This window comes from Thamnophis elegans, chromosome 4 (genome assembly GCF_009769535.1).
Source record: "Thamnophis elegans isolate rThaEle1 chromosome 4, rThaEle1.pri, whole genome shotgun sequence".
Lineage (NCBI taxonomy): Eukaryota > Metazoa > Chordata > Lepidosauria > Squamata > Colubridae > Thamnophis > Thamnophis elegans.
Genome location: NC_045544.1, coordinates 67,589,290 through 67,617,030, shown reverse-complemented (window position 1 = coordinate 67,617,030; position 27,741 = coordinate 67,589,290). Strand labels below are relative to the sequence as shown.

General features: G+C 38.1%; 1 protein-coding gene and 1 long non-coding RNA gene across 5 annotated transcripts in view; one reads left to right on the top strand and one right to left on the bottom strand.

Annotated features, from left to right (window-relative positions):
* LOC116506952 overlaps window positions 1-784 on the bottom strand; it is a 49,232-nt gene extending 48,448 nt beyond the window's left edge. For all 4 annotated transcript variants that reach the window (XR_004255111.1, XR_004255113.1, XR_004255112.1 and 1 more), the window contains exon 1: window positions 717-784. This is a non-coding gene — a long non-coding RNA (uncharacterized LOC116506952). The remainder of the gene's footprint in view (window positions 1-716) is intronic.
* The window catches only part of TARBP1 (TAR (HIV-1) RNA binding protein 1), a 36,410-nt gene continuing 8,746 nt past the window's right edge, over window positions 78-27,741 (top strand). Inside the window, 23 exon segments of the mRNA XM_032214845.1 lie at window positions 78-1,956; window positions 3,826-3,923; window positions 4,395-4,464; window positions 6,034-6,182; window positions 7,353-7,405; window positions 8,629-8,726; window positions 9,633-9,768; window positions 9,857-9,953; window positions 11,512-11,601; window positions 12,220-12,355; window positions 12,805-12,916; window positions 13,978-14,147; window positions 15,993-16,090; window positions 16,695-16,765; window positions 16,767-16,854; window positions 18,734-18,889; window positions 19,872-20,007; window positions 20,010-20,185; window positions 20,274-20,462; window positions 23,072-23,141; window positions 23,144-23,267; window positions 23,508-23,579; window positions 25,085-25,205. Of these exon segments, the coding sequence (XP_032070736.1) occupies window positions 1,080-1,956; window positions 3,826-3,923; window positions 4,395-4,464; window positions 6,034-6,182; window positions 7,353-7,405; window positions 8,629-8,726; window positions 9,633-9,768; window positions 9,857-9,953; window positions 11,512-11,601; window positions 12,220-12,355; window positions 12,805-12,916; window positions 13,978-14,147; window positions 15,993-16,090; window positions 16,695-16,765; window positions 16,767-16,854; window positions 18,734-18,889; window positions 19,872-20,007; window positions 20,010-20,185; window positions 20,274-20,462; window positions 23,072-23,141; window positions 23,144-23,267; window positions 23,508-23,579; window positions 25,085-25,205 (3,387 nt within the window). The 5' untranslated portion in view covers window positions 78-1,079.

Below are 27,741 nucleotides of genomic sequence, written 5' to 3'. Positions count from 1 at the left end.
ATATCAAAACATAGTTTTGTTATATCAAAAATAAAGTTTTGTCAAAATATCACAATATGGATAAATAGAAGAAAATATATATTTTATTTCTCTAAAACGATGTTTGAAATGCTTGAATGCTCACTTCATATCAAATAGATCAATTACAGAAGAAAAATAAAGTAACATGTATACAGTTAAAAGCAACCTGGGTTCCCCAGAATACTGTAAAGAAATTAAGTCAACTCAACAATCTTTCTCTTAAATTGCAAATATAGCTATATATTTGTGTAAAAACATGGTTTGAGTTCTTGAGCTCCATCTAAAGAATGGAGATAGCCATTTTTATAGAAACATATTCTTATATGAACCCACAAGATCTTAGTTTGCATACATTTTGCTTTTACCACAAGGTTGTACCATCCTCACAGCAAAGGCGCACATAAATTTAGTATCATCAATGTATAAAATGTATGGGATATTCGGATTCGCCCTAGGGCTGCACAGGAATTAAGACAGGACCAAGGCAACTCCCACTGCAAGCAACCCTCATTATAAGGTATCCTAAGCAGGTTGATAATATAAATTAAGAACTTCGCTTCACATTATAATGCAATCGTAATCTTGGAATCTGTTTATCAGCATTTATAAACAAGGGTTAAGTGCGCAACAAAGATTGAATATTCGAATCTGGCAAGTTCTATGCAATTAATACTTTTTGCCGGCTAAATCCTTACCTTGCCTAAAGGGTTCCCTTTCCTCGGCTTAAGGTACCGGGCTTCACCTTTCCTAACCCAAATCCTTTACCTAGTCCTATTTTGCCTAAAAATGGTAGACGTACCTCATGCATTAGATAAATTAGCGATACTGTGTAATACAAGAAGGGGAATGGCTTCGCCAGCTGAATTCCTGCCTCACAGCAGTCTAGTACAGCGAATTGCAAAAGCCTCCCCAAAACAAACCTAGCAAGCGCAGCTAGACCTATCACCAAGCTAGTCCTCCTCTATAGCCACCTTCAGCGCAAAGGCTGCTGGGGAAAAGTATCGGGCAGAGCAGGCCGCGCGCTAATTGACTGCAAGGCCGCGTGGTTCCCCTTCGCCATGGATGCGGTGCTGGCCGACACACTGCTCTCCCAGTGCCCCGACTGGGGTGCGTGTCTGCGGTCGGTCTGCGGCGAAAAGGGTGCGCTCACTCTCGAGCGAGCGGAAGCATTGCGTTTCCTTTTGGAACGGGCGACACGTGTTGGGGCGGGCAACCGGGGCGAAGAGGCGCAACGGGCGGCCCGGGAGCTGGCGCTGCACCGCTGCCTCCCGGCGCTTCTCAGCGGGAGCGGCGTACCGGCGGGCGAAAGCCCGGAGGGGTGGCGACGATTTGTGACAGCCACCGGCGGAGTGTTGCGCTCCTGCATTTTGGTCTGCGGACCCCGTCTGGCTGAACGGTTGGCCGGCGAAGTGCTGGAAACCTGCGCCGGGATTCAGGCTTTGCAAATGGAAGGCAGCATCGAGGTCCTGTGCGCGGCGGCGCCTTGGCTGGAGGATCCAGCGCTGCTCAGACGAACCGTGGCGGCCGCCCTGAAGCTGCTGCGTGGGGAGGGAGAAGAACGGGAGGAAGAGAAAGCGTTGCTGGTGGGCGGCAGGCTGTTGCCGGCGTTAGGAAGAAACGGCGCCGCCCTGAGTCTCATTTGGGAAGGCCTAGTGCTGTCGCCCCTCGCTGATGCCCCGCGGGTGAACCGGACTCTGCTCGTCCTTAGCGCCCTCGCCGACGTCCTGTTTCCCCGACTGGACGGTGTCACCGATGGCGAGGCAGCTTCGCTGCTGGATGCGAGGCTTTCTTGCAAGTTTTGGGAAGTGGTGCAAAAGGGACTATCCGAGAGCGACGCTCTGTGCCGGAAACGAGCCCGGTATTTGTTGAAGAAAGCCGTCGATGTATCTGATAAAGTGGCCCTGGAGTGCAAGTGTAGCCTGGACGATGGCAATGGTATCTATCGGCTCTGAATGGCATATGTTAAACCCAGGGCCCTCTCTTACGAGCATTTAATATGTGAAGTGATTGTGAGAAAAGGCATCCTTGTGCTGGTTTTCCAGCCCAAGGCCAGCTGGACAGGTTTTGGAATGGTATAATAAATTTCTTTAAATCTGGAGTACCCTGATATTTAAATCTGGCAGGTGTCAGAAGGTACTTAACATTAGGTGACCATAAATGAGAAATAAATTATGATCAAACCATTTCTCCACAGTCATTCTACTCTGTAATGAGTTCCATAAGCATCTTGGTCCATTTTGCTAAATTTGGATAATATTACAATCGGGCAAATAGCTATGGTCGGGATCATTAGGAAAGTAGCTGAAAAGATTATATGACCCAAAATTGTAATGGCCTTATACAGATCCTTGGCATATATGTATCTGGAACATATACAGTTCTGTTCACATTTGGGAAAAAAGTATAATCATTCTGGAAACAATGCAGAAGATAGCAATCAAAATGTCTTCCCTGTGTGAAAAGGATAGTATTTGAAACTCCTTACATAGTCTGGAAAAAAAGTCTTTGGTGGGATATTAGTTGAGATCCGTAAAATCCTGAATAAGGAGATCCAAATTGCTGGAACTATTTTTTTAATCAAATATTGCTTTGGATAATAAAATCAATAGCTGGTAAGTTAATAGAATGGATTCAGTCAAAGATGGAGGATATAGGTAAATGTGGATGAAAAAACACTGGTAATATGCCTCTATGGATTTTCTAAATTTTCTCAGATAAGGGCAAAAAGTAGAACTAAGGGTATATAATATAGATTTTTAAGAGAACAATTATTCTTTCCTGTCAGAGATCATGTCACAAGACAATGTGCAGAAATAGATTAATAGCTTTTTTAAAGGTTCCCGTGACAAAAGAAGATGGATAGCTCTGTAAGGAGAGTGAGGACTACAGTATTGGTTCATTGTTCATTCAATTGCTAGTGAAGTTAATACTTCATTAAGAATGAACTTGGGTTTGCATTAAAAACAATGAATGGAAATGCTGGCCTAAGCTTCAAATAGAATGAGGTAAGCCAAAAATTGGTTAAGAACAAAAGAAAATTATAGTAGTACATCTTTTCATTGTCACAGCCATTCCATGTCCTGTCAAACTTTAATACATTGATCTAGGAGAACCTGCTTCATACTTGTTCCTGTGGGATGCAATCTAGTTGAGAAATATGTAAGAGTAGTCTATGTGGTGGATGCTGATAAAAAAGGAATAACAAATGAGGTGCAAGAAAGCCTCCAATCTACATAATGTGTAGCTATTTTACTGGATTGAGATAGTAATAGTGCTTGAGAAGTCTATAATACTAGCAAAGGGGCATGGGGGGGGGGAGGATGGACTGTATTGCAGTCGCAATGGGTATACCATTGGGAAACCTAAAGGGCCATGCTGGGAACAGATTGTTCTGGATAAAATCTGTTTGTAAGAGTTGACAACAAATTGATGGCATATAATCAATGCAGTACCAGTATGGGGCTTATTAGGAGAGGGAGAGAGAAATTGAATGGGGTTCTTTCGACATATATAATTCTTTATTGGCCAAGTGTGATTGGACACACAAGGAATTTGTCTTTTTATATATATAAAATTTATCAGTTTATGATAAATCATTTAGAATTCCAAAGAGAAATAATTATGCTCTTACTGCATTATTTCTAGTTCCCCTCTTGGACAACTTGTATTGAGAGACGTTTTCTAGGATTATTTGAAGGGATCCGAGGTGCATTATTATTTTGTATTATTGACATTAATTTAGGCATAAGATTATTTCTATACCTTTGCTTAAAGACTAAAACATCTTATTTACTTATCTTATAGGATCTTATTTGTTTTGGTGGTGTGCTGAAAAAAAAGATCAATTTACTCAGTTTTGGGAAAATTATATTTTAATAATGGAGACTTTGGAAGGAAATCAGGTAAATATAGTTATTAAAAAGGATTGGTTTAGTTATAAACAAAATTTATTTACAGTATTTACTAAATTTATACTAAATTATGTGAGGGTTTGATATAGTTGTAAGATACGAAAAGTAGATGAAGACAGGAATTGAGATGTCAGAACTATGTTATTGGTAAATGGATACATTAACATTTATAGAAGTTATTGGTTTAGCTTAAGAAAACATGAATAGAATTTGAAAATAGAAGGAATGATTCAAACTTAGTAATTATATTTTTTCTTATAATTTGTTGAAAGGACTTAAAAGCAGAATGACTTAAAATGTAAAGTACATAAAGGAAATCCTATATGTGAATTACTTAGAATATTTATGCTAAGATTTTCATTGTCCCCATCACTTAATGTAATGTTATGTAGGTCTTAAAAGATTGATATCTAGCTATTTATAAAGCATGTTAATATAGTAATTTCTGTTTTCCAATTTCAGATACATGTAATAAAGCCAGTTTTACCAAAGTTGAATAGCTTGTATGAACTTGCAATATCAGAAGAAAAAGGTAAGATTTTTTGGGTAAGATAAGTCCTGTTAATGTTCAATATCAGCAAGTAAGGTTTTGAATTTATTTTCAGTTTTGCAAAATTTACTCGTGCTTGATTATTCTTTAGAAATATTGTTAGCCTTTGTAGTTGATAACAAACATAAAAATGCAAGCCCTTTTAAGAATTCATTCAGTCTTGACGTTAGTTCATCTTGGTGTTCTTCTGTCGCAGATTACATTGTTAGTTGAAATATAAAATCATTTTAATTAATTTGATATATATCCCATCATTCTATCGACAAGGCAATCTTTCTGTGTATTTATGGAATATACAAAACATTTGGTTCACAATTAAGTGATCTGGCTCTTAGAACCATGCTAAGTTTTGGGGTGGAAAAAGAAGGCCCATGCTTTTTTTTTTCTTTTGTTTGTCCATTCTGCAAAATAGTGAGCTCATGAGCACCTCCTTAAAGAAACTTAAGGATAGGATTTAGCATTGGTTTAAAACAAACCAGTGTGTTTAGACACATTAGAGTTTTGGGGCAGGAATAGTCTCAAGGGCTGCTCAGAGATTTGTTGCTTGGATATTCTGTTTCCTAACTTAGTATTTTTGCCAATTGATCTAGTCTGAACGCAAATAGATCTTGGACCATATCAGTACTTTCATCTTGTCTGCTAACCCTAACCCTGGGGTGTCAAACTCAATTTCATTGAGGGCTGCATCAGGTTGGATCCGGCCCACAGATATTGAGTTTGACACCCCTGCCCTAACCCATTCTCTCTTCTTATGTTGATATTGGAAGCCACTGTTTCACCATCATGGTACCAGCTGTACCCAAACAGAATATTAGTTTAAGAATGAGCCTTGCTGCACATCTGAAGCCAACTTTCAACTAAGCAATCTTTGACCATTTTGCAACTAATCATTTAACACAACTTGTGATATCTGCCAATCATCATTGAGGTGAGGTTGACAGACAGTCAGGCAGTCCTCAGTACTCCTGTACAGATAGAGTAATGATTAGATGATCAGATGATGTTATGTCACTTTTGTTTCTTTAGTGAAATTCTGTAGAATAAAAATGTTTAGGTTGTCCAATGCCAGCCCCAAGATTTCCTCAGCTACCCTAGGAAAAGGACTGTTAGCTAGGGAAGTGGAGCTCTAACCTATCTCCTCTAGGGTGACTTTTGAACTCTACATTCAATTATATTGCATCCAGAAGTTTTACTTAGTAATAACTGCTACATTACATTGATAGATATTAACATCTCCATTTGTTTCTAGACCCAGTTAAAGGCATTCATTTTTTTATCTTTAAAGTTTTGAATAGTTTAAGTTCTGACTATCTAAGTAACTGCTAGTCTTTTGTAAACCACTACAGTATTAAAGATGAGAGAAGAGATCCTTTTCAAGCGATCCTCATTTTTAACATAGTTTTTCTTTGTAGATTGTTTTCATTGTAATGTTTCTTATAATTTCTAAAACTATATAAAATAATCAGCTCTTACAAATTAAATTATTTGTACAGACATGCAATCAAGTGAAATAGCTTATTCAAAGTGTACATATTTGTTTTTTAATAACAGGTTGTTGGATGTTCCATCCTTCATGGCATATGTGCATTTACAAAAGAATGTTTGAGAGTGAAAATAAGACATTGGCAAAGGAAAGTGTCATTCACTTTCTTGAAATCTGGCAAAGAAAATGTCTTCCCTCATCACAAGGATTTTCAGAGGTAAGGTTTACTGCCTATCCATATAAGATACTTCTTATTAATCTTCTAAATCAGAGCTCGCTAACCTCCGAGCTGCAGCCCAGTAATGTGGCATAGACTGTTTGGAACAGGGCATACAAGCAACGGGTGAGTGCCTGCATGCAGCTCTACTTCACGAGCAGTGGGCAAGTATTTGTACGTGATGCTTCATTTGTGTGAGAAGGGTACGCCTGCGTGTTCACTGTTTGCACAAATGAAACTGCTCATTCTCGCCTACCACTCATGCAGAACCCGTCCCTCTCTCCCCCTCCTCTGCCACCGCTACTGGTCCACACAGCCAGGAAGATTGGGGACTACTGCTCTAAAGAAGGCCTAGCTGTCTGTTGCCATTATCTCCTTGGGCAAAACGTTTTAAGTCTTTTTATATAATTCATAATTCCTTTACTTATTTTTCAGAAGTTGAAGCTAGTGTTCTTGTATAAACTTACCTGAAGACTTTACGTATTTTTCACACTATAAGATGCACACTCCCCCAAAAAGTGGGTGGAAATGCCTGTGCGTCTTATAGAGCGAATATTGCAGGGGGGTTGGTGTCACTTGTCACTGCTGCTGTCGTTTTCCAGCCCCAGGGAACGTTGGCGCCTTTGCTGCTGAGCAGCTGATTGGTGGTTGGATTGGCTTCCTGGAATACCGCCGATCAGCTGTTCTGTATGGTGACGGCAGCAATCAGTGGAGTAAATGGCCCAGTAGCAGTGGGTAATAGGTGGCTGCAGCAACGATCTCCACTACCTAGAACAGCTGCTCAGTTCAGCAGTGGAGGCTCCAGCGTTCCCTTGCAGCAACAGCAACTCAGCTCAGTGGTAGGTGCAACGGAGTGGAGCCCTGACAAGCCACATGCTTGGGCTGTGATAACATGCTGAAGCTGACCAGGCTGTTTGCTGTTTGCTGCAAGGACACTAGCCAGATGAATACTGGATGGATGCTGGGAAGCAGAGGCAGATTCCACCCCACCCCCTCTAAAGCTAATGTGTGTCTTATGGTCTGGTGTGTCTTATAATGTGAAAAATACAGTAATTGTTCCCTGGTTAACTGTATTATGCTTATATCTAAAAATATATTTACTGCAGAACAAATAAACTGCAATTAATGTCTTTTATTTCTTTTAATGAAAATCTAATTTCTTTTGTTTAGTTCATTATTGGCCCTTTAATGGATGCTCTCTCAGAAAGTTCTCTGTATAGCAGGTAAATACATTGTTTAATGAAAAACACAGAAAGAATTTTTGTAGATGTTAAAAGATAAGGTTTTTTTGGTTTCAGCCTTTATTGCACTTTGGGGAACAACTGCATATTTGTATCTATCTTTAATAGCAGTTGAACTATAGTCAGAATAAGGAAGAATAGGGAGGAGAAAAAAATAAGTCCCTCGTTAATATTTGATGCACCTACATTTAACACAGTGAGAAAAGATGTAAAATAAACTTCAGAAAATAGCTCTCTTGGATGCCACTATTGCTAGTTAATTCATTTTATAGTTCAGAAGGAGCCACATTTATCTTTTCTGAGAGGTCAAGGCCCATAGTGGATGCAATTGATGTAAAATGGTTAGACTTATATCATGCAGGTTGAAGGGGGCTGGATTTCTGTTCTCTCTGTCTCTGTCTCTCTCTCTCCCTCCCTCTCTCTTATACACACACACACTTTGAGGGCCTTCTTTTTAAAACAAAGCTATCCTCATTTTAAGACAAAGACTTCAGTTTTCATGTACTTTCCTTCTCAATGTATTTAATAATCGGAAGGGGTCCAAGGATGTCGACACAAGTTAATCAGGAAGTGAGTTTGTTTTATTGAGAAAATGGTTGTCTGTTCTTTGAGGATAGCTTGCTTTTGGAATGTTAGCTGATTTAAATTGTTTTTTTTCCCAGTCAAAAGAGGTATCCAAGTATCATTGGATACAAAGAGGTTGTGAAAACCGGTGTTATTGCCTGTTCTTACCTCGATAGCCTCCTATACATCCTCTCTTATGGATGGGGGATCTTCCTGATTTAGTTAGATGTGATATGAGACAAAGAAGAGGAACTTTTCCATAGGCAGTTTTAATGAATGGGAATTCTGCCCAGGCAAAATGTCTAATTTTGAGAAACTCTTGTCCTGCAGAATTCTCTGGATTACAGTTTGCCCCATTCTGGCAAGGGAGATGAGTCTCTTTTTTTAAAGTTTGAGAATCTACTAGGGAAATCAGGATGCACGGCAAGCAGCTTTATACTCTCTTATCTCACAATAAGACCAAATGAAAACTGTGGGAACTATTCTAATATTTTAGCTATTTATCAGCATGAAATGTATCTCTGTTTAAGGTTTTGATCATTGCGAATGTATTAGATAACACAATAAAATGTTGTAATAAAATTAATTTGTAGCCTTGGCACTGAATTTTTTTCAATTATCGCTTTGGTTTAACTTAACAGGGTATCAGGTCAGATTATGGGCACTTGTCCACCATTAGGAATAATTCTACAGAATTTCATGGCGATTTTCTTCACAAGCCTTCCAGAAAGTGAAAAAAGTATGTGTAGTTAATGGCATTATTTTGGAGTAACATAAATGTCAGTTCTCTGCTTCAGGATCGCTTATTATTACTAGCTGATTTTATTTTTATTTTTGTTACAAAGGCAGATACGAGTTTGATGGTGGTGATGATGATGATGATGACATGGGGATTGGTATTTGTGCACAGTTTGTCTAGCGATATCACTAGGTATCTGGGGCAGGCACAGACCCATAATGCAGAAGATTTTATTGGCATGTACCAAAAATGGCATTAGAGATGCATGACCTTTTGAAAGAGAAAAATTAACCCCAAATCACTTGCTGAATTTCATGAATGTGGTTACTGTGTTAAACTGTTTCTTCTTTCCATAGTAATGGGTCTCAGAAACGGGATGATACAAAAAGTTCACAAGTGATATTAAACACTCTTATTTTACAACCGTCTCTTTCTCAGTTATCCTGTATATTTATACCTAAGGTCAAAAAGATCTATCTCTTGGGTTAGGATTAGAAGAGATTCTATAGATCTGAGGATTACAATCTAAAATGTGATTGAGAAAATATATTTATTCTTATTTACTATTGAAATTAGCTTTATTTTTATTATACTTCATTACATATATAAATTGGAGAGGAAAATGGGAAGGGACATATTGCAAAGGATAAAGGGAAAAAAATAAAAAAATAGCTTCCTACTTTATTTAATACAGTTACAAAGAAAAAGTACATTAACCTTTTGATCTGAAATTATTACATTGTACTTCTATAATCATAGACAATTATAATTGTCAAATACCAACATTAATGTAGTATTTCTTTTGATCTCAAGCAAAAAGTCCTTACGTGGCTTCTTATGGAACCAAAACTAGACAACACTCTTATCTTCAATAAGATAACAATGCTATTTTCTTTCTCTTTAAAGGGAGCTTTTTGTTAAATTTTATTCAGAAGATGAGCAACAGGCACTGGTGCGCTATTCCTGTTTTGTTTCTCTCCATGGCATTGGCACATATACCACAGTGTAGAGCACTGGATAGCAAAGGGCTCCTTGCATTAAGGTGATGTTCTGAATTTTGTTTCTGTGAATTTTCTGTCTCCTCAGTTCATTGTTTGACTTTTGAAAACATGTATTTGATCCATTTGCAGAAATGTTCTGCAGTGTAGTATGATCACACATCAGATTCTTCTACGAGGAGCTGCTCAGTGCTTTCTTCTTAAAGCAGCTATACATTCAATAGATACAGTAAGTATTATATTTTAAACAAATGTTTGCTTTAATGTACTGAAGGAACCAATAAAGCAAAAACAGGCAAAAGCATGTCACATTGTAATATGCATAAGAAGGGTTTTTAAACAGTATTAAATGTTGGCTATATGGAATAACAATCATCATTTTTTGTAATAAGTATTCCAATCCTGATAGGGATTTTGGGGGGGGGGGGGCTATTTTAAGAAAAGCAATGTGTCACATACACTTAATTGTTTTCTAGTGCTTTCATGGATAAAACTTTTTCCTTTAAAAATGCAAGAGTCCCAACTTGTTTGATTTCTTGTTGAAAACCCAAACTGAAATATTTCTCCTATTTAAATGATCTTCCCAGCCATCTTTTTTTTTTTTGAAAACAGACAAGTCAGCTTTCATATGTGTATTTATCTTGCATTAAAATCCACAACTGCATGACTACATTATTATGTCTAAGGCAGGGGTCCCCAATCCCCGGGCCGTGGCTCAGTACCGGGTTGTAGCCTATTTGGAACTGGGCTATGCGAGTAGTGGGCCAGTGTATACATGTGTGTACGGCTAAACGTGTACAAGCAGTGGACCAGTGCATGTGTACACATACTCGCAGTTCAACTTCCCCAAGTTGAGTTGTGTACATCCACATGCACACCGGCAGGCTGCTCACACAAGTTGAGCTGAGCACGCACATGCACCTACTGCTCGCGTGTCTTGGTTCTCCCCTCCCCCTCTCCCCCCAGCCAGGCCACCAAGCTGCAAAGGTTGGGGACCGCTGGTCTAAGGTATGGTACTGCAAGTTACCAAAAAACGGTGCACTTCAATTTGTTCCTCCTGGTATAAAGTATGTCAGGAATTATGCTGGCCTTATCAAGCCAAATTTATGTACACCATAAATGTATCAGGATTGTTATAACGCTTTTGTGTATTTCCTCTTTGAAAGTGGTTGTGGTGATTAAGTTGATTCTTGAACAATTTTATCTGAAATGTGTGCATCGAATATAGTTCTAATATTCTAATACATTATTTGGTTACACTTCATTTCATATAAATAAAAGAAATAGAAAATGGACAAGTGAAGCAAAACACTTTTCTTCAGCAACAAAAAGACAGAACTTTTTAAGAGCGACAAAATGTGTTCAAGTTGGTTTTTGTAACAGCAGGCACTTAATAAACATTTTTATTAATTTAAAAAGAATGATATGATATGATAATACGATAATTTTATATTGAGTTTTGGAGCAAAATGTTGTATTAAAATGTACAATCTCTTCTTTATAAGATGCCACAAAAATTATTTATAAATTTTAAGTTGGATTGTCTTTAAAAAAACATAAGATTAATTTAATTGATTACAAGCTCATTACTAAATAATGCTTTGGTAAAACATTGTGTTATCAAACATGGTTAGAATTAGTATTTCTTGCGAAAAATGGGGGGGGGGAAGCAATGCCACATAATTAAAAAAAAGATGTGCAATATGAAAATATTCTATCTGTTAAAGTAATATTTAACCCAATATTTACTTTCCAGTATTGTAATAAATTCTGATTACATTTTTTAGGAAAAAGTATCACTCTCAGATATTTCAAACTTTATTACATATCTGAAACCAGAAGAGTCACTAGGAAGAAGAACTGCTTTGTGGAGAATGGTGAGAAAAATGAAATCAATTATGTAACTGAGCAATAATTATTTCATTTGCTGATTGCTAATCTCATGATGAAGGATTATATGATATCAGCACTCCGATCAGAAAGTCATATGAACCCCTGTGTTCTTATGCCTATTTGTCTGGGAAATGTACCCATGATGCTAGGTTTATAATGCGAAATTGCAAACTTACAGTAGTTGAATTCAGATTGAATCAGCATTCCTGCCTGTGCTGTTTTGTCTATGATTTAATATTATTCTACTCTTCCACTGAGGTTAACATACCATGTTCCCCCGAAAATAAGGCAGGGTCTTATTTTCTTTTGACTCCCGAAATAAGCACTTGGCCTTATTTTTGGGGAGGTCTTATTATTTTTGAGGTGCAGGAGGCAGTGAGCATAGTCAGCTCAAGACTGCTGCTGTATTGCAATATTTTGGGGGAGGGCTTAGTTTTGGGGGAGGGCTTATTAGCATATGCGCTCAAAAGCCTGTTTCGGCTTATTATCCGGGGGAGGTCTTATTTTCAGGAAAACAAGGTACTACTGTATAGTTGCATTTACTGGTTTATAGAAAAATAATACAAGAAATAAAAATGGTGTTTAATTTTTGTTTTGCTCAGCTTTGTGATTGGTTGCATGTAAATGACAAGTACTTTCAAAAGACTTTAAACTGCGAAGTCCCACAAGCTAAAACAGCATTAAGTGTTTATGTGCAGCTTCTGGTGGAGGACTATCTTAAAACACCTCTTACCAATTGTAAGTATCGTATAATAATAATAATATTAAAGTAGGAGCACCTTTATAAAATAGTTGATTTCTAATGTAGAAAACATTCACCATTGGGCTTATTACAAATTTTCAAGAAAGGTAATTTTATATAAGAGGAAAAGAAGTTTATATATTTACCACTACTTGCTTAATAAGTAATTAGAAAGTGGAACTAATTTCTCATTGGGGAGCCGTGGTCAGTTGCTCATCTTGAAAAAAAATCATGAAATTGAATATTAAATTTTATGTTTGCAAAACCAAAATTAAAATTTCTTGCAGCTTCCCAATATCACTGCATGTAATTAAAAAAAAAAGTATTTTAAGTTCTACATACAACAGCTTTTATTTTGAGCCAGACTGATAATTTTTGTTGTGAAATTGTAAACTTTAAAATATACTTGTACCTGCATGCCTGTCTATCTTTTCATATTCGAAAGTTTCCCCCCCTCCAACAGCAGAAGATTGTCTTCCAGACTGGTTTGATGCTAAACGGGTGGCTACAATGATTCTTCTAGCTGCAGATGTGGAAGAGATAAGACACACATATAAGTAAGCGTAATATTATTCCATTAGATGCAAAATAGGTTAACAAGGACCGATCTCATCAGAACTCAGGGAGGCTTTCTGACTTATTAATATATTCGTTTTCTTTGGAAATGTGTAAGGATTTGTCTTCTCCTTCTGATAATTGATTGTAATGTTGGAAGAAATGTCCTTCTGGGTTCAGTTCCAAGTGGGGAAAAAGAAACAGGGAGGCTGCTTGGAAAGATGGTTTAATGGTGGACAGGACCACATGGTTTGAAGTCCTGGGGAAAAAGGTGATCACATGCTTCAAAATGTTGAGTGAAAAAGAAAAAGAAGGGATTGCTGAAAGTTCCTGGGTTTTTTTATACTCTCTGTTTGGCCCCACCTCTCTGTTTCCTGTTCCTGTGTAAGAAATGTATTCTGATTGGTTGTCTGACTCCCATGGGGCCATGCAGGGGTAACTCTCTAGGCTGTGTTTTGAGTCCAAGTTTGGTTGAGCATTGCTTTTTCTCAGATCCCCTGTGGTGAGATGGGTAAAGGGCTAATATTATCATGCCTTAATCCCATCATCCTGGAGCCGAAGGGGGATATCTTTGTATAGTAGAATATACTGGGTCAAGCTTTTTTAATGTCTGTTAAACAGTCTGTTAAAGTGAGTCTGCTTCCTGCCTAAAAACATGTTTCTCCATTTCTTATCCAGTGAAATATAATATTCTGCCTTTTCAATATTTCCCAGGATATTTCATTTTTCTTGGAGAGGGTGGGTTTTTAATTTCCTACAGTAACATATTCTTAAAATAATAGTCTGATTTCAATATTCAGTCTGTCTCTTTTTTCCATTCTCTTTCTACAAATGATTCCACTGACTCAGAATTGAAATGTGCCAAAACTAGTGTCTTCTGGTGTTGACACCTCTCAAGATGATAAAATATAGGCTGCAGTGATTTTTTCCTACGTGTTGCTGTTTGGAAGATGTAGGTGTGACTTCAGTACTATGAGGCACCTTCTGTTTTAGAAAAAGATGTTTTACTTTCCAGAAGTCAGTATAAGACTGTGATTCCCTTTTTATTGTTTATTTTGTTTAGTGACAACACCGAACGGATTGGCTTGAAGGCTCTCTTAAATCCTCTCCTGGATGTGTTGCTGAAACTTGGCACTAATCCCTACATCTCATCACTGAAAATTGATAAAAGCCTACAACTGCTATTGAAGATAATGCAGACTTGTTCAATCAAAACTTCTAGACCAGAAGTTGGTTAGTGGTACCTTCAGTATGTTAACTTTATTATTCTTGATCCTCTAATTAGAATAGCATAATAAAGTTTATGAAAATTACTTTACCCTATTAGAATTGTTAGGCACACTGAATATTTTGATCAAATAACTTAGATTCTTTCATCAAATGTTTGCCGTTTGTAATAAGGATGAGATCACACAATCACTTTTGTAGTGATTTGATCAGCCATTTCAAAGACATTCCAGTACCATAAGGCATGAATTGGGATCTGGGGCTTAACATAACAAAACTTTTTGAATCTACAATTTTCTATTCCTCCAGAAAAGCAAATTGTTGATACCCAAATTTATGGTATTCCAAAATGCTAGATCAGCGGTCACCAACTGATGGTCCGTGGGAAAATTTGGTTGGTCCACAGAAAAAAATATTTGCATTTTTTATATTGCACTAAATTAGGGGTCCTCAAACTATGTTCCCTGGGCTCGATACATGCAATGAACGTTTGTATTGCTGCAGAGAGTCTCCACCTTCAGGGTCTTTTTCTGTGGGTCGGAGGGGTGAAAGAAATTCCGACTTGGGGTCTGCTTCAGCCTCCTGGTGCGGGGTTTTAGACGAAGGCTGGAGGGAAGTGCTGCTGATGGTGAAGAGCCAGAGAGCCTTGTTCCAGTGGGACTGCATCATGGCCTGGAACTGGCTGACCATCTCAGCCTGCTGAGCCTACAGGCGCTGGTATCTGGCACTCCCGCAGAGAGGATAGACTTTCCTCTGCTTGGAAAGCCTATGTTCGTAGTTCTCAGTGAGTTGCTGCTTCTCGGACAGATCCAATTTGAACTGATCCAGCTGTTTTGCCAACTCTTTCTCATGGTGGCTTCTTAGTTCCAACAACTGCTTCCTGTTGGAGCCCTAAGGAGCCCAGGCAGGGAGGCGAGGAGTGGTTGGGAGGGGAGGAGCAAATAGAGGCTGGCGAGGTGCTTCTTGATGTGAGTGACATCGAGTTGGACCTGTTCACCCTCTCATTTGACGACCTAGCCATGCCCACCCAGCCAGTCATTAGGCAGATCATATTAGTGGTCCGCGGAATTTAAAATTATGAATTTAGTGGTGCCTGAGGTCCGAAAGTTTGATGACCCCTGTACTAGTTAATTTATTGAACCTCATTTATTCATCTTTTTCAGGTTCAGCCTCTTATCTAAATAACTCCTTATTCTTACCCATCAAGGCAGACTAATTTTCTCTTTACTTTCCCTTTTTTTTGCTGCTTTTTTAAAGACTCATTCATTCATTCTTTGTACATCTCACTCTTTCTTCTCATCCTTCTGGAGTTTTGCCATTACCATCCTATCCTATCTTGTCATGTCTATGGAGATTCTCAGTCATCCAGGTCCCAAAGATGCTTTTTCAAAAGAAGGATGAGAGGGAAGAGTCTAAGCACACTTCCCAGACAAGCAATCCATAAAACTGTTTTGGCCACTCTGAATTATTACAACTGTTGAAATAAATAAGAATAAAAGATGCTTTAGAATATATTTTATTTAATAGTTTAAAAATATCTAGTTGCGGGTCTAAAGTTTTAGTACCAATTCTCTTCTGATGGGGAGAAGCATTATTCGTAGATCTGTTCTTTGTAGAGGGAGGACAGATTAGAAGGCTCAGAGAGGGGAAGTACAAAGGAATTCTACTTTCTAGTTTTTATTGATCATAAAAATGTCAGCAAAAAGAAAAAAGAACTTTCATTTTAGTTTCTGCTTACCTAATTGTATGTTTTAGCTGTTTCAGTGGTAAAATGGTCTAAATCCAATTTGTATATAGGTTTAGAAGCAAAAATGTATTCTAAATGTTTTAATGTAATGATTCTTTATATAGATGAAATAATAGTATTTCTCCAGAAGTCAATTATGCTCGCCACTGAAAGTATTTTGGATTTTCTCCTCAGAAGACTTACTGCAAATGAACTAAATAATGTAAGTATTTAGTGTGGAAACCAGTCTGGCAAACACTTGTAGTAAGTTGTGTACTGAAATGAACTTCTTTGGAATTTTTAAAAAGTCCCCAATCATTTATAGCAGGTAGCAGTTTTAAACTCTTTTTAATCTGTAAAATAGTTATAAAAATATTACATATCCAAATACAATAATTAATGTATATTGATTTATGTAATTTTCCCTGGCTGATTAGCTATTGTGTGGAAATGTTATGGAATAATGTGTCCAGATGTTAATATAAGGAAATTGTTGGTTATATAAAGACTGCTCAAATATATTTCTTGCTTGCACATTTGTGCATATATGTTTGTGTCTCATTGCAACAAAATACAGAGAGGCTTTTCTGTGCCAAAAAGTACTAGTTGTTATACAAAGTGGCAATGTGTTTTGGAAATGGAAAGGCATTACAATATTACAAGACTGAGCAGCCAATCTGTTAGGGAGCTTAAAGAAAAATCTTGTTCAGCATGCATAAATTATTTGTTTAGACAATTATGTCAGTATATTGTGTCTTACAGTAATGTGCAGATTTTTGTTTTCTTTTTTGTTATTGCAAAGATAACTTAATTTTTTTTCATTATAGATGTCACATCTGGAACACTGTAATTTATATCTGCAAGTGTTGTCAGAACTAATGAATTCTATTCAGCCAGTGATGGAGAAAAAGACAATTTCTCTGCACGTTTGTCTCATCTTTAATAAATACTTCTCTGTACAATCTGCAGGAGATACATGATAACGAGGTATTGTTGAGCTTACAATGGCCTGTAGTTAAGAATGAATCAAAGCTTGCATCTATTGGATTTTCTCTGATGATGCTAGGGGAGCTGCTACCACATCTGCATTATTTATTGGTTTAGTATCTGCCCCAATGTCAGATGTTCTTGTTAGTTGTGAAGTCATGTCTGACCCATGGACAACATTCCTCCAGGCCTTTCTGTCCTCTACCATCCTCTGGAATCCATTTAAGCTCACATCAACTGCTTCAGTGACTCCATCCAGCCGCCTCATTCTCTGTCGTCCCTTTCTTCTTTTGCCCTCAATCGTTCCCAGCATTAGGCTCTTCTCCAGTGAGTCCTTCCTTCTCATTAGGTGGCTAAAGTATTTGAGTTTCATCTTCAGGATCTGGCCTTCTAAAGATCAGTCAGGGTTGATCTCCTCTAGGACTGACTGGTTTGATCGCCTTAGAGACCAAGGGACTCACAGGAGTGTTCTCCAGCACCATAGTTCAAGGGCCTCAATTCTTTGGCTCTCAGCCTTTCTTATGGTCCAACTTTCACAGCCATACATTGTAACTGGGAAAACCATAGCCTTGATTATTTGAACTTTTGTTTTCAGGGTGATGTCTCTGCTTTTTTATATGCTGTCTAGATTTGCCATAGCTTTCCTTCCCAGGAGCAAAGTCTTTTAATTTCTTGGCTGTAGTCCCCATCTGTGGTGATCTTGGAGCAGATCAGAGGTGGTATTCAGCAGGTTCTGACCAGTTCTAGAAAACTAGTAGCAGAAATTTTGAGTAGTTTGGAGAACTGGTGAATAACACCTCTGACTGCCCCTGCCCCCATCTATTCTCTGCTTCCTGAGTTCCAGCTGATCTGGAGGAAATGGGAATCCCCTGGAATAAGGAGGGAAGATGGAGATTTTACAGTATCCTTTCCCTGCCACACGCACCAAGCCATGCCACACCAAGCCATGCCCATAGAACCGATAGTAAATTTTTTTGAATCCCACCCAAAAAAGTTTGCCACACATAAAAAGGGGATAGGGCTTCAACTTAATAGGCTCCCCCCTCCCCCCCCATGTCTCCTCCCCCCGCAGACATCACTGGCGGAGTCACACAGAGCCAGTATATTAACTCTTAGAAAACCCCAGCAACAGCTGTTCTTGAATAACAGCATCAGTCAGAATCAGCTAGTTGCTGTATTTAGTATACTTGGTGAATATGTGGTCAAAATAAGCACAGGTATTTTCTCAGAATGAAGCTTTATAAAATGTTAAACTAAATTAAATACTCCGTTAAACAATTGCAGATCAATAATGAGTCAGCAGCATTAAATAGTAAAAATAATACTGCACCATAAACTAAGCAATTCTCCTGTGTTTTCACTTACTGCATTGGAAATGCTTTTGAATTGGCAGAGGAATAAATAAAGTTTTAACACTGCAGTGTTGTGGTAATACAAAAAATAGAAAATACAGCAATGTTATGAAATAAGATGGTATTGGGATGCCTAATAAAGCTGGATGGTTTTCCATGATTTTCTAGTATTAAAACTACAATGTCTCCAGGCTTGCTTTTTTTTTTCTTGATTGTAGATAACTTGAATTGTTGGAAGAAATGGGATGGATCAGAATTGTATTTAGAGTTCAATCAGCATGAGTTAAATTAGTCATAATAATTGTTAAAACTATATGTTTGGTGAAGAAGGAAGCTTGATAAGGTTCTTACCTCTATCCTACTTGCCAGTTATCTTAATCTTAAAGGGTTAAATAAAGCTAGGAGTTTAACTTTTTGTTTATCAGAGAAGGAAATGTTACCCATGTTCAAATTAGTACATTTACTACTATGTTCAAATTAGGACATATTTTTACAACACAACCAGACCATTGTATTTACACCTCTAGGACATAAAACTTGAAAAACAGATTCAGAAGGTAGTAAGTTTGGCAACATTAAGGGTTGTTTGTGAAATTATGGATCAGAAGCCAGACCTTCAACTTCAGTTTCTACCAGCTCTTGATTCCCTTAAAACGGCTATTTTCAGCACCCAACTTAACCATGTATAAAGAAGCCTAACAACATGGAACAAATAGGTAACGTATGTTGCTCAACATTTTTTTCTACTAAAATATTTTACTATTATATTAGTAATAGTCTATCTTTTAATGTCTACCTTAAAATCAAAATATTTTATAAATGTTATTATGACTTTCTAGTAATTGGTGTCTAGCTATTATTCCTTTTAGGGCTTAATTAAAACCTGAGAAAACGTATGTAAATGTATGTTTCTTCTAAATATATGTTTATCAGGTTGCGCTAATACAGAAATAGTCGTTTCTGTTTCTTTTATTTTTCATATTTCTTATTATATATACTCGAGTATAGGCCGACCCGAATATAAGCCGAGGCACCTAATTCTACCACAAAAAACTGGAAAAGTTATTGACTCGAGTATAAGCCTAGGGTGGGAAATGCAGCAGCTACCGGTAAATTTCAAAAATAAAAATAGATACCAATAATGTTTTTGAATATTTATTTCAAAGAAAAACAGTAAACTAGCGGTGTATTCAATGAAATACTTCACTCACCTCATGATGCTGATGTCCCGCTGTGATGATGATGTCCGTGCAGCCGCGGGAGCGATGTCCCGCCTCCTATGACACACGGCACAGTGATTCCTATCATTGGATCACTGTACCAGAGGAGGTGGAACATCGCTATGTGGCTGCTTGCCATAACAAGGTGGAGGTGGGACATCGTTGCAGAGCGGCAGGAGGGGGAGGAAGGGGAATCGTAAGACAGCCCTGCATTACATTAGAACGTGAGGAGGGGGGATGGTGCGGGTGCGCGGTGCGCGGCAAACTGACACAGAGGGAGGGGAAACTCACAGGGGCACTCGGCCATTCACGAGTGTCACCCCGCGGCATGGCCCCGCCCCTTTGTTCTCCTCCATTTCGGGCAAATTTTTCACTGACTCGAGTATAAGCCGAGGCGGCTTTTTCAGCCCAAAAAGTGGGCTGAAAAACTAGGCTTATACTCGAGTATATACAGTAATTATATATTACTGAAATTTACTCAACATTGTAATCTGATTTTTTTTACAGTTCAGTTGAAGAAGCAGCATCCCATGAAGGATGGGGGAAAATTGTAGCACGTTACATACATGATCAGTGGGTTTGTCTTCATTTGTTCTTAACAATTATCAAAATCTTTCCAAGGACAAACATTTAGAGCAACATTTTTATGATGTTCAGGACTATAAAAGAATGTTACAGTCTGCATTAGAAGCAATAATGATTCTTTCTTCTGATCATGTTTTACCAGTTTTTCACTGCATGAAAATATTTGTTTCTAAGGTAATTATTACAAAAGAATGCATGATTTTATTATGTATTTTAAATTTGGCCTTGTCTTGAACTAAATGTGATTTCTGCTTGCCTTTAGCTTATGGAATCTTCTGAATCTCTATGCATAGAAGCTTTTGAAATGTCATGGAAAATAATATTTTCTCTTAGCAACACACAACTGATATTTTGGCCTAATTTAAAAGCTTTTATTCAACTTGTGTTTGATCCTGAGATTCTTGTTACCGCAGCCAAGTTCAAGAGAGAAGGATACCTAAAGATAAAAGAGGTGAAATATTTAAAAACTGCTGTTGAGTCTTGTATATTTTTAATTACTGAATTCAGATGAGACTAAAACTGAAACATGCAAGAATCTTTTTGCTTCTCTCTCCCTGGGCTTTAACTCAGGAAGCTTCTGATTCACCAGGAAATGATAGGTACTAGTTCATATCAAGCCAAGATACTGAACAACAGATATTCATCCCCTCATCCCACAGACATTGAATGTAATAATATAATTTATTTAATCATATACCGTAATTTCCAAACTAAAATATCCAGATATTCCAACAGTAGAAAACAGCTAAAATTGTTCATTCTAAACTGCAAGAATTTATAGAGAACTTGCCTTCATTTGGAATATATAAGTGTCTATGAATTGATTATTTATTAGGTTTTTATGCTGCACATAAAAAGGTGAACAACTGACTTTGGGCAGATGAATCAAGCTTCTTGATTAAAAATTAGTTCTGCAGTGAGGCTACAATTACAGAAAAGTTATGAATTTATTCTAGTCATGTTGTCTAGATACAGGTAGTCCTTAACTTATAGCCACAATTGAGACTGGAATCTTGGTTTCTGGTTGTTAAGTGAGATGCCCGTATGCAGTCACTCAATGACTGCAATCACAGCATTCCTGGTTGCAGTCAATAAGCAATCTCCTGAGTTATTAAATAGAGCCAAAAGGCTGCCTGCTTAAGATTTCAGCTTTACGGGAGATGCTGCAAGAACGGTTCCACCACAAAACCGCGGAGGACAAAATCGCGCTCGACGAAAGCGCGCATTTGACGTCATCACAGCGCGACAAAAACATCGCGCTGTGATCGAAAAATGTAAAAATAAAGCGAAAACCTTACCCTAACCCCCCCAAACCTAACCCTAAACCTAACCCTTAACCTAACCCTAAATCTAACCCTAACCTAACCGTTAACGTAACCGCTAAACCTAACGCTAACCCTTAACCTAATGCTAACGTAACCCTAACGCTCTAAACCTAACCCTAACCCTTAACCTAACCTAACCTTACCTTTATGTGAATCGGCTTGCTTTAATTTTAATTTTATTTCAATTTTTACTTTTTTTTCGTTGCGCTGTGATGACGTCACATGCGCGCTTTCGTCGATGCGCGATTTTGTCCTCCGCGGTTTTTGATGGGTCACGGCAAGAACAAGCTGAAATCTTAAATGAAAAATTCCCCTTCCCGCCATCCTTCTCTGCTTGCAGCCTTCCTTGCTGGCTTCTCAATTGATTTACTGGAAATCCAACAAGAGAAGATTGCAGATTGTATCACATGATTGTGGGGTGCTTTGGCAACTATTTGTAAATGAAAGTCAGTGACCAAGCACCCAAAATGCACCGAAGGAGGGGTGGGGGGAGGTGGAGGCAGCTTGATGTTTTATGGTGTCTGGAAGAGCTTTATGGGGATGTCTAAGGCCATTGTAACTTTGAACTGTCATTAAATAATCAGTGTAAGGTGAGGGACTAACTGTATCCTACTTCAACGAGTCAGGTGGGTTGCTCCCGGTTCGGCCCGGATTGGGTGAACTGGTAGTAGTGGTGGCGGGAGGCTCATTCCACCCGCCTGATGCTTCTGCCCATGCACCCCTGAACAAGTAGTAAAAATATTGCAACCCACCACTGCAACCAGTATAATACTTTCCTGAAATCTCCATTTAAAGTGCATCAGGTTTATATTAAAGATACATGTCTGGGATGAATTGATCTTAGGAAACCTTTTAAAATGTTGAAAACACTTGTACATATACAATTCTTACTTTGAAATAACTCCCTAAGTGTATTGCTGCTTCAGTTTTGTTTTATATTCTTTAGTGAAAAAGTACTAATCCAAGTTTGAATGAAGTTTAGAGTTAATGATTTATGCTGAGAATATTCTATATTTCTCTTTTGAAAGAGAGAATTTGTCCGTGATAGCTAGAGGAAGTTACTTATTGAAATTGTCAAAGAATAAGAATGTAGGAAGAAAAATAACATAAATGGTATCAAGTAAAATTTATTTCTTAAATTAATCGCTGTAACAGAACTCAGTATTATATAACCATGAAAAGAAGGCTTACTTACTTTAAGAAGATCCTAAATAATGCTTTTTTGGAAATCATTCAATGTCGGCCAAGCACATTTCCATTAAAATAATTGGACTTCTCTTTCATATTTTAATTCAACTTTTACAGATGTGCACTAGAGCAGAGGTCCCTAACCTCCAGCCATGGCCAACCACCGGGCCATGGCATATTCGAACTGGGCTGCGCAAGTGGCGGGCCGGCTCATATGCATGCCTTCACAGCTCAATTTGTGCGAGAAGAGAGCTGGCACATGTGCACACCCATGCAATTCAAATTGCACAAGTTGAGTTGCAGACAGGCACATATGCTCTGCTCGCTGCTCATGCAGCCCTGTTCCCCTACCCCCTGCTGGGCCACCTAGCCACAAGGTTGGGAACTGCTGCACTTGAGGTTACCCAACTCCAGGGAACTATTTAGAGGAGATCTGGATAACTACAAGAGGGAAGGGGAATCCTTCTGTTTATTTCATATCTACATGAAATACAATGTATGTTTTATTTTGTTTTACAGTCAATTACGTTTTCCTCCCTTCTCTCAGATTATATTTCAAATGATTGAACTTTCATCTACAAAGACTGGAATCTTTAATGTTCTACTAAGCCATTGCTGTCATCTTGGCTGTTTCCTCCTGGTGAAATAACTACTGTGGAAAATGCCTTTTCAAATGCTGGCAACTACATTGAACTCCTTATTGAGGCTTGTTTGTTTGGAACTATTTTCAGGCGTGATCAAAGGTAAAAACCAGAGCAAAATAAAAACCACACTATGCATGCTTGTTTCTCACTTCTCTTTATATTTATGCTGTCACAAACTCAGCAGGCTCCTGCCATTCTCGGGAATAAAATATGCTAACATGTTGCATTTTTTTTGGCGTGAACTTACGGTGATTGATAGCATAATCATAATAAATGACTAAATTAACAATATTTTAATTTCCTTTTTGTGTTCATTTTTAAATGTAAATTAATTTCAAGACTCGTTCAGGAGGTGTACGCTTTTGTTGAAAATCTTGGAGATCAATGTGCAGCAAATGTTGTTACAGAAAGGTCAGTATCAACTTCTTTTATAATAGTTTATATTAATCACATATATAGCATTTTCATAGAGTAATATATTATCACCTCTTTCCCAATTCCTTTGCTCACTTTTAATTTTAATATGGGAGGGGGATATTTTTTTTTTTTGTTTTTTTTTATTTTGTTTCTAATTGGTTAAATTTAAGCCTAATATTTTATTCATTTGTGAAAACTGATGTAGCACATTCTGTTACTAAGTCCATTTACTGAAAATTCTAAATTCAACTATGGTATGAAAGTTAAATATGTTTAATTCTAGACTGCTAAGAGCTAACCATGAAAAGTGTGAGGCAGTTATAATTGCTCTCTAGCTTTTTGAACTCTAACTTCAGTATCAAAAAAGTTCCTCAGGCATTTCCATGAATTCAAAGGACTCCTTATAGAACTAAAGATACTTCACAAAAGTAGTCAAAATCAAAATAGATACTGTATTTTTCAGAGTATAAGATGTACCTTTTTCCCTCAAAAAAGAGGGTGAAAATCTGTGTGCGTGTTATACACTGAATACAGCATTTTTTTGCCTCCTGAAACCCCGACCCCTTCACCAAAATGGCCGTGCATAGCCTTTAGGAGGCTTTTAGAGTGCTGCTGGGGGCTGAGGAGGGCAGAAATGAGCAAAAAAATTGGAAAATTTTGCTCAATTTTGCCCTCCTACCCACCAAGAGCACTCTATAAGCCTCCTAAAGGCTATGCATGCCCTCTTTTTGACAAAAATGGGCCTGTTTTTGCAAAAAATGGGGGTTTTTGCTCATTTTTGCCCCCCCCCCAACACTCTACAAACCTCCTAACTATTAATGCCCTTTTTTTTAAAAAAAACAGGCTCGTTTTTGTGAAAAAAAGCCATTTTGGGGAGTTCTGCAGATTGAAAAAAACTTTTTTTTTTTAAAAAAATTGCCTCTTCAAAATCTTGGTGCGTCTTATACTCCGAAAAATACAGAATGCTGGATTCCTTTGAATTTAGCTAAGATAGATTTGATAGGATGAAGATTTTAAATCTTGACTTTATAACTTGGTTAATCAAGGATGGAATGCTAAACTAAGCCGATTTTTTGTCTTACCTAAAAAGGATATTGAAGTTTATTCATCAGCATCTTTTGTTTCAATCTTAGAATGGAAACAGTCTGTCTCTCTTGTTTTCATAAAGAAAATATAATTAACTGGTATTAAAAGTAGTTAATGTTTTAAAGAATACCATCATTAATATAAAATGCTGCAAACTTTGTTTGTAGTACTTAGAGTATTATATCCTATTTTCTCCACAACAACCTTTTGAGGTGGGATGGGTTAGAGTTAAAAAGAGAGAGAAGGGAGGGAGAGAGAGAGAGAGATACGTGGGAATGAAGAGAATGTGTTTTCATATCTTAGTAAACCATATGTAAGTGTGTCTGTGGTTGCTGAACAAATTTAAATGTGTAAGACTATTTCAGAAAGCATAAAAGTTAATTCTGATTTATAATTACCATAATATATTACAGTAAGAACAGAGATGACCATTATGTACGAGTTTGTGCTATCAAATTTATCTGCTTGCTGGATGAATCAAACAAGCAGCACAAGAAATTTATAGGAGATTTTGTCATGAAACTACTTGATAAAGTAAGAATATGTTATAGTGCTCTCTCTATAAAAACAGTCATGTGAACAGGAATGTTATTGAATTGCCAATTTCCCTAAGCATCACCCTTCCTTCTGCTTCTTAAAATAGGTGTGAAGAGTGGGCTTTAGGTGGACTGGGGCAGATCTCACCTTTGGGTGATCTTTCATTGATTCCCAGCCATTTTGCATAGTTCCTCCTCTTCAGAAAGAAGAATTTGGCCCTGCCTAACTGCAGAATCGAGAGGAAGGTAGAACCTCTGTAAGATGAGTGGCATCTTGGTTTGGCAGAGAGACAATAAGAAAAAGCTGCTTGATGGGGGAATTGTTTCTCAGATACTACTAGGAGAGGGTCTTGTCATGAAACATGGCTATGGAAACTAGTCTAGAAAGTCTCCTATGATTTTTAGCAGAAGAGGAAATTCAGTCCCAGCCTACAGTCTTCTGTGTTCTCCACTGCTTCCCTAGCCACCACTTAGTTCATCATCATGCCCTACCAGTGGGCCTCATCCTCTGACTCCAGGCTGACAGCCTCAACTTGTCTTTATTCCATATTCGTCCAATTATGCCCCTTCGTTGCCTTTGGTTTTCTGGTATTTAGACTGATTCCCACAAAGTCTGCTGGGTTGCCTCATCCCAGTGTTCCTGGGAGAAATGAGCAAGAGTATATATTCTTTGACAAAGTGACAAAATTAGTGGACCAGAGGAATGCCGTCGATATAGTTTACTTGGACTTCAGTAAGGCATTTGATAAGGTAGACCATAACCTACTACTAGATAAGTAGAAGAACGTGGGTTGGACAGCAGCACTATCAGGTGGATTCATAACTGGCTGACCAACCGCACTCAACGTGTAGCCTCAATGGAACTGCATCTACATGGAGGGAAGTATGCAGTGGAGTACCCCAAGGCTCTGTTTTAGGCCCAGTACTTCAACATCTTCATCAATGATTTGGATGAGGGAATAAATGGGGAACTCACAAAATTTGCGGATGACACCAAGCTGGCAGGATAGCCAAAACTCCAGAAGAGAGGCTAAGGATACAGAAGGATCTTGACAAACTTGAACATTGGGCACTATCTAATAAAATGAAATTCAATGGTGAAAAGAGTAAGGTTCTACATTTAGGCAAGAAAAGGAAATGCACAGGTACAGTATAGCTGGTACCTTGCTCAATAGTAGAAACTGTAAGAGGGATCTTGGAATCCTAGTGAACAACCATTTAAATATGAGCCAGCAGTGTGCAGCAGCTACCAAAAAAGCCACACAGTTCTAGGCTACGTAAACAGGGGGATAGAATCAAGATCACATGAAGTGTTAATACCACTTTATAATGCCTTGGTAAGGCTACACTTGGAATACTGCATTCAGTTTGGTCGCCACGATGTAGAAAAGACGTGGAGACTCTAGAAAGAATGCAGAGAAGAGCAACAAAGATGATTGGCGGACTGGAGACTAAACAGGAACGGTTGCAGGAACTGGGTATGTCTAGTTTAATGAAAAGAAGGACTAGGGAGACATGATAGCTTCCAATATCTCAGGGGTTCCAATATCTCAGGGATTGCCACAAAGAAGAGGGAGTCAAACTATTCTCCAAAGCACCTGAGGGTAGAATAAGAAGCAATGGATAGAAACTAATCAAGGAGAGAAGCAACTTAGAACTGGGAGAAATTTCCTGACAGAACAATTAATCAGTGGAACAGCTTGCCTCCAGAAGTTGTAAATGCCCAACACTGGAAGTCTTTAAGAAGATGTTGGATAGCCATTTGTCTGGAACGGTGAAGGCTTTCCTGCCTAGGCAGGGGTTGGACTAGAAGACCTCCAAGGTCTTCCAACTCTGCTATTGTATTGTATTGCTATATTACCAGCAAGAGCACTCAAATCGTGAAGGTCATCCCAATCACCTAGTTAAAGCAAGCAAGCACCTTTATTGGACAGCAGCAATATAGGAAGATGCCAGATGCATATGATCACTTTAGAAAAGTTATCATATTGGATGGAAGAAGGCAACAATAACCATTCCCTGATTTTTTTTTAAACCAAGAAAACCATATGGCTAAAAAATATAACATGATAGACAATATAATGCTGGACGTTAAGTCCTCAGGTCGGATGGCATTGCAGTCCATACATCAAGTTGCCAGTGTTGGGAAACCCTGATCTAGAGAGCTGCTAAAGCAGTAAGTTATGTTTAGTTTTGCCAGGAAAATAGGCGAGCGAACCTAAAAAAGGGTGAAAATAGGAATCAAGGTAGTGGATCATCTGCTGTGCCTAAAGCCTGCTATTGGCCACAATGGGAATCTTTTCCTTTTCCTTTATTCCCCCTCCTTGATCTCATTGGAAAAGAGAATGGGAGCATGAGCTCTTACTCTTGTCTTGCTCTGCCTTTAGAGCACTTCATATTGGCTCTTTTGAAGATGGCAAGAACAACAACACTGGGGAACTCTGTGTTTGCGTGAGTAAACTTGCATGCACTCATGCAGACACAGCCAGTTTGGGGGTTATTGCATGGACTACTACTGCCTAGTAGTCTATCTG